Raw genomic sequence first — 7,248 nt, 5'->3', positions numbered from 1 at the left:
CACTGTTGGAAGACAGGATACTGGGCTAGATGGGCCTTTGGTCTGACCCAGTCTGGCTGTTCTTAGGTTCAGTGCTACAGCTGTCTGGGCACTGAGGTCTCAGCTGGAAGGTTCTCTCCAGAATACTGGTACAAGCAGTGCATTAGCCTGGGTCATGTGTAGATTCACACATCTGACAGAGAGAATGACTGTCTAGATATTAGAAGAACGTTTCTAAACACCAGTGGGGCAAGGATCTGGAGCAGCCCCCCAATAGGAGATAGGGGTGAAAATGATGTAATGAATTTTAAGGATGAGCTGGACAAATTTATGAATGGCATTGTAGGACAAGGTTGCTTGAGATGAGAACAGAGATCAGCATCCCTGTGGCTCACTTCCGGATTATCTCTTAAATTCCTAAGTCTCATGCATCATGGTTTCAGCCTGTCACCTGCCAGGTCCAGAAAGGATTTTCCTCCCCTCCTCCCACATATTCTGGTTTGGGGTTTTCTTGGGGGGTGGAGATTTTTTGTTTTGTTTTCTTTGATCACCTTCCTCTGAAGCAATAGGGAGGCCACAGCTGGAGATGGGACACTGGACGGGGTAGACCAGGGTTCTGAGGTGGCACCAAGCCTTTCTCTCTCCCAGTTGCTGGGCTGGCTGGTTCTTGCTCACATGCTCTGGTCTAACTGATAGCTGCGTGCAGGGTCAGGAAGGAATTTTCCTCCCAGACGAGATTGGCAGTGACCTTGAGGGAGGGAGGAAGGGGTTGCCCTCCTCTGCAGCTTGCGGGTGGGTTGCCAGGATTACCTGGGTAGATCTCATTTAATCATTTCCCTGCCATTGTGGGTGCAGCTGGGTCCCTCTTATTCTCTGCCTCTGGCACATAAAATCTACTCTCCTGTGGGCCATGAGACTTTGCCCTATTTCAGTGGTTGGGCTGGGTGTGTGAGTGAGCGAGTGAACAATGGTGTTAGTGGCTAGGCAGGAGATCAGAGCAGATGATCCGGTGGCCCCTTCTTGCCTTAAACTCCATGACAAAGACCTGGTGGGAACAGCAGCATTCACAGATGCAGGGGAAATGCTGTCAAGAATCAGCGGGGTAGCCGTGTTAGTCTGGATCTGTGAAAAGCGACAAAGAGTCCTGTGGCACCTTGTAGACTAACATGTTTTGGAGCATGAGCTTTTGCTCCAAAACGTCTGTTAGTTTATAAGGTGCCACAGGACTCTTTGTCGCTTTTCAGGGGAAATGCTGACGAGCAGGGACAGGTCAGGGCATCCCAGGGAAGTGATGGGGGATTTAAGGAACCCTCCCAAAACAGGGTCCCTGGGCTGGAGCCCAGAGAAAGGGCCTAGGTTCCCCTAGTGCTCCCCAGACCCAGGGGAAAAGGCCAGGCTGCCAGGGGACGCAACACCAAGCCCCCAGTGGGGGCCAAGGACCTGGTATTGAGGCCACCAGACATGGGGTTTCCCTGTGGTTTGGGGCTGGACTCTGGATTACCTTGAAAGTGGTGAGAGCCAAGAGTGACCTGGCCGGAGGAGCAGGTCACAGCTGGCAAGGGACCTCCAGTGGCCTGGCTGGCCATTTAGCAGGGCTGGAGTGGGGGAGAAGCCACACAATGCCGTGTCCGGCTGTGAGGAGGCATCCGGATGGTGAGTCTCTTTGCCCCGCTGGGGAAGGCCCCAAGCCCTGGAAAAGCATTCCTGCTCTCTTTTCCTGGATCCACAGGATCAGGGCTAAACTCCCTGCTCTGGAACAGTCTCCAGGAGGAAACCCAGCAGTGTGCCAGACAGGGGCGGCTCTAGGACTTCCGCCGCCCCAAGCACGGCGGCACGCCGCGGGGGGCGCTCTAGCGGTCGCTGGTCCCGCAGCTCCGGTGGACGTCCCGCAGGCATGCTTGCGGATGCTCCACCGCAGCCGCGGGACCAGTGGCCCCTCCGCAGGCACGTCTGCGGGAGGTCTACCAGAGCTGCGGTCCCAGCGGACCTTCCGCAGGCATGCCTGCGGGAGGTCCTCCGGAGCTGCCTGCTGCCCTCCTGCTGGGACGCCGCCCCAAGCGCGCGCTTGGCGCGCTGGGGTCTGGAGCCGGCCCTGGTGCCAGATCTCTCCCACCCTCCGGGGTCTGACTCTTCACGCAGCCTCACCGCCTCCTAAGACTGAATCTAGGGGTCTCCAGCCCTCTTGCTTCGTGCCGTGAACTCTGTCCAAAGAATGCAACTGGGGCAGACTCCTGGGAGAGACGTGGCCACGCTGCAGGGATGAATACGCCCTGCCCAGCATTTGCACGCTCACACGGCACTGTCACAAGAGTTGGGTCCATGAGTCACCAGGGCACAGCCTAGGAAGCCCTTAGGTTAGCATGGAGAGATGAAGGTTACAGCACAGACCATCCCGGGGAGCCCAGCGCCTGGCCAAGCTTCAGGGAACCCCTTGGGCCGAGCTCTGTCTGTCTCCAGGTGACCTCCTTGGTCAGAGTCCCAGTGAGAGCCCTGATTCCTCCCTGCCCCCAGCTCTCATCCCCCACCTCACACCTTCCCATCCTTTGATCTCCAGCAGGGGGATTGTTCAGCTTCTCTGTGGAGAGGTGAAATCCATCTCCCCAGGTGTTTCATAGACAGGCTAGAAATCCCTTTAGCCTGGGTCCAGCACTTTCCCCAGTTCAGTCTTTGTTCCTTTAGTGTTTCCAGGAGTCTTCTTGTGTGCAAAGTGAAGACCTACCAATGATGTCACTCCCTGCCTTATATAGTTTTAGCATATGGTGGGAACCATTTATTTCAAAGCTTGGTTCCCAGACCGGTTTGTGGAAAAACACTGACATCCCAAGATGGAGTCCAGAGTCATGTGGCCTGGTCACATGTCCTTTCTGGGTCATAGCAGCCATTACCTACAGGCTGGATTGACTGTTTACAGGAAGACTAAGCTCTTTCACAGTCCATTGTCTTTGCTGATGGGCCATCAGCCCCATCTGGCTTCTTCATCATTGTACCTGAAACCCTGGCTGTGGGTGTTTTCCAGAGTAAGCCCGGCTGTGGGTGTTTTCCAGAGCAAGCCCATTTGAAATACAGATCCTTAGTCAACATTCACAACTTCAGATACAAAAATGATACATGCATACAAATAGGATAATTATATTCAGCAAACATAACTTCCAATGACACCTCACATGACCCATCTTGTTCAAAATGCATCATAATTATGCCATAATCATATCATAATAATATCACTATGACAAATATAGGGTGCAGTGTCACACCCAGCTTCTAGCCCCCTTGGCCTGACCAGCAGCAGAAGATGGGTGTAGGTGTGGAGCACACAAGCTGGAGGAATGTGGGGGCAGGACCCAGAAGTGGTGGTGGGAGTACAGGCCAGGGAGGGGGCCCAGCAGTGGGGGTGATGTGAGGAGTTCGACGGCTCAGGGGTTAGCAATCTTATTTTTCTAAACCAGGTGTTGTGAGTTCACATTTCAGTGGGGGCTGTTATTTAAATTAATTAACTAAAAGTCCAGTTCACCCCTTGGTGATTTTATCCCCACCCTTGCTCAAGCCCTGACCAAGGATTCTGGCCCGAATTGCCTTTTAATCCCATCCACCCTTAACACTAATAGACACCAAAGGCCGCGGCAGGGGCCTGTCTCTGGTCATGTGTAGAACAGAAGCCTTAGAGGAAGGTGTCATTCATTAACTAATTATTTTACTTTATTAATATTCCTACCGGGAGCTGGACCAGGGACTTTCCCCAGCTCCTGATTCTCTGAGTCAAAATCAGCCCCAAAAGACAAAAGTTGGAATCGACCCATTGAATATTTGAGCCCCGTTCCCAGTTGCGTTTTGGTGATGCAGCTGCAGTTTGCTTAGAGGAGCTGGTGCTGAATTCTCACCAGTAGGAGGTGCAAACAAGCTAGCTGCAATGCAAGGAGATGCTGTGGGGTAACACTTAGAGGCTGTTTTCTGACCTTGCTCCTATGTGGCTTGTTGCTCTACAGGCTCTTAACATCATTTTGGTTGTGAGAGGTCCTGGGTTCAACTCCGGGGCAAGCCAATTTCTTACTGTCAAGAGGACAGTTATGAGAAAAGACCCAAGTTGGTCTGACACCAATTTTTTAAATCTATCTCTCCATCCCCATACATGTCAGTCAGATTGTCTATCCCAATTCATCTCTCTCTTCCCACCTTGCTGGAAATAGCTCTCCTACCACACACAGTGAAATCAGAGTCCATATTACTGCATCTCTCCCTCTATTCCGGCAGCTGGCTATAGTTATGGGTGGATAACAGAGAAGAGTTTGAGAGAATGGGAGTGACCACAGCGGAATTGTCCATGGGTCCATCTAGCCCAGGACACCACACCAGCTCCTTCAAAGAAAAGTGCAAGGACTCCTCCTAGTGAGCAATTCTGGAGCCACTGAGCTATGAGGAAATTAATCCCTGACTCCTGTAATGCAGTGGTGATGCAAAGAGGAATTAGATGACTTCTGCATTGTTTATTGTAGTTAATGACACTCAGGATATCCTTATTAACAGCGTGAATGGCAAAGCCTTTTCCTGAATGGGGCTACGATCTCACAGCCTCAATAACAACCGGCATAGGGAATGTGCTGGTTAATGAAGAGGCCAGAGACACACCTGACACAACCTTCAAGGAGGCAGGGGATGGCAGTGAGCCAAGGGTGTGTGGTTGCAGAGTGATCCATTAGGGTGGCATGAGACTACAGGGCTGGTGCTGCCAGGCTTGTCGGTCCAATGGTATGAATTTTACTGCCTGTGTGTAAGGTCCTGGGTTTAAATCCCTGGTGCGTGCAATCTTTTGCAGAAGAACAATATTGCACATTGAGAATATTGTCTAAAGACAAAGCTGCAGAGGGTTGTGGGCAAAGGAGGCCCATATCAGAGTGGGTTAGACAGTCCTGGGAGGGATTCTAGTTTGGGGCTGTCAATGGGGTGGCAGAACAGGGTGGAGTTAGAAACAGGGTTCAGGTTTGGGGTGCATTAAAGAGTCTTGCTTTATGGGCAGCACCTTCCTCTCAATCTTTATGTTCACTCATTGTTCCCTTCACACACTGTTCTGGAAATGGCTAATATGTTTGGGAATTGATAGCAATGGGTTTGGAACCCAAGGGCCCCTAAGAAATGTGAGCCTCCAGTATCCACTTTAAACAGCTCAGCTACTGTGACACCCGGAACATTCACTAAGCTGCCCCCCAGCAATGATTTTGGGGGTGGCACAGAGTGGGGGGTCCCTCAAGCTCAGTCTTTGACCCTAGCCAGCCCCATGTCCTGCAGGGAAAGGAAATGTCTCCCCCACAAGAGGAATTAGGGTAAAACTTGCTCAGAGGCAAAGTTTCTTCCTGACCGTACTCAGTTAGTGAATGGTTCCTGCCCTGAAGCATGGAGGTTTATATCTGTTGTGTCAGGTCTGTTTTAGGGGAGTGGGGTCTAGTAGGTTAACACAAGGGCAGCTGGGAATCAGGATTCATGGGTTCTAACCATGTTCCTGGGAGGGGCGTGGAGTCCAGTAGATTAAAACATGACAGATAAAAATTCAGGATTCCTAGGTTCTATTCTCAGTTCTCATGGGAAGGTGAGATCTAATGGGTTAGACCAGGGCTAGAGGTAGCAGTCAGGACTCCTGCGTTCTTTCCCTAACACTAGGCAGAGACTGAGACTGAAAGCACAGAGAAACTCACTGTAAAACCACAACACTTGCCCAGCACACTCCTTAAGTGTTCAGTGACTCATTTCCTTGCTATCCCGAACATAACCCAACAAGCCAGAGACTTCTTTGTAGGTATCAGGTTTTATTGAGTGTGGAGAGCACACAGAATTGCAGGAAGCAGGGAGTGGGGGGAATGTGCAAAAATAACGAACAATAATAAATAACACTGACTTGCTGTGAATATGAGGACAATCCAGGATCAGGCTGAATACTAGAAGGGTGAAATTGATGGATTAATTAAATTAATGAAGGGGCAGGTGTTTAGATGGCTGCTATGTGGCAGCAGGCTGTACAGGCTGGTAAAGGGGTGGCTCTGCTCTATCATGGGCAGAGGCCGGTGAGGGATGGCAGCACCTAAACGATCTGACCAGTGTTCAGAGCTGGGTGCTGTGGCTGGTGTGGAAGGGCCAGAACAGGGGTTAGAGGAAGCAGCCAGGTCCCCTGCCTGACTCCATGCCCAGCGCTGGGCCCTATATGTGCCTCACATAGTCTATGGGGACCCCTTTCCGGCAGTCGAGGACAATTCTGCGGACATAGCGTGTCCCGGCGTAGGTGTGGCCTGTCGAGTTAAAGGCGCAGACAGTGATGTCAAAGGGAGCGACGCTGTGGCGTTCATTTGGCTTGCCGGGCGTCCCGCCCAGGTTGCAGATGCTGTTGATGGCTCCTATGGGCGCATGGATGAAGGTGTTGGCCTCCTGGCCGTACATCTCCCGGCTCTGCATCATAGTGTCGCAGTAGGTGCCATTGGAGTCCTCGCTCCTGGGGTAATTCCAGTGCTTCAGCAGGAATTTGTCATTCTTCTCGTTCCACAGCTGCCCGCTGGCCAGAGCCAGCCAAGCCCCCAGCAGGCCAAGGGGCAGCAGGAGCACAGGGAAGGATATTTTCAGAGCCATGGCTGTGTCTGGATCGACCTGCAGTGGTGAGAGGGGGAAGATGGATGGAGACAGCGCTGGGTGGGGGTCTGCCTCCTCCATGGAACCTCCTGGAACCTCCATGCCCAAACCCCTCACACCCCATTTTGCCCTGAAAGCCTCTACTCCTCCTGTTGTTCCCTTCTGACCCCCCACTGCCATTATCCCCTCCTTCCCCAGGAATCTCAAAACAAGAGCCTTCTCATTATCTGCATGACAGTAGCCCTTAGATACTAGAGCTGATATCAGGACCCCACCCTGCCAGCCATTGCTGGGACCCCAGCTAAGACCAGAGCCACCATTTCCTCTAATCTACTATTCCCCACTCTCTTCCCAGAGTTGGGAATAGAACCCAGGAGTTCTGTCTGTTAGTCTTCTGTTCTCACCTATTCCTATCCCAGAGGTGAGGAGAAACCATAGCTATCCTGGCCCCACAGTCCCAAGTGACACTGTTCTCTCCTCTGTCCTGGCTGGTGGGATCTTCTGCAACTTACCCAAGTCCTTGTGTCTTCACTGTCGTCAGAACGATGGATCCTGGCCTCTGAAGAGCTGATCCTCCTTTCCCTCTTGGAGCATGTTATATAGAGGCCAGCCAGATATGGAGGTGGTGGAGTGGGAGGCGAAATCTAGGAAAGAACTGGGTCA

At 52.0% G+C, this 7,248-nt stretch overlaps 1 protein-coding gene across 1 annotated transcript; it reads right to left on the bottom strand.

Annotated features, from left to right (window-relative positions):
* Positions 1-6,162: 6,162 nt before the first annotated feature.
* On the bottom strand, positions 6,163-6,585 carry LOC123347973 (ribonuclease-like). Its single transcript, XM_044985172.1, has one exon. The coding sequence runs from the start codon at positions 6,583-6,585 to the stop codon at positions 6,163-6,165; it is 423 nt and encodes a 140-aa protein (XP_044841107.1).
* Positions 6,586-7,248: the final 663 nt, after the last annotated feature.

The sequence above is a fragment of the Mauremys mutica genome, chromosome 13, assembly GCF_020497125.1.
Source record: "Mauremys mutica isolate MM-2020 ecotype Southern chromosome 13, ASM2049712v1, whole genome shotgun sequence".
Classification (NCBI taxonomy): Eukaryota; Metazoa; Chordata; order Testudines; family Geoemydidae; genus Mauremys; species Mauremys mutica.
This window is presented reverse-complemented; position numbering and strand designations above follow the sequence as displayed.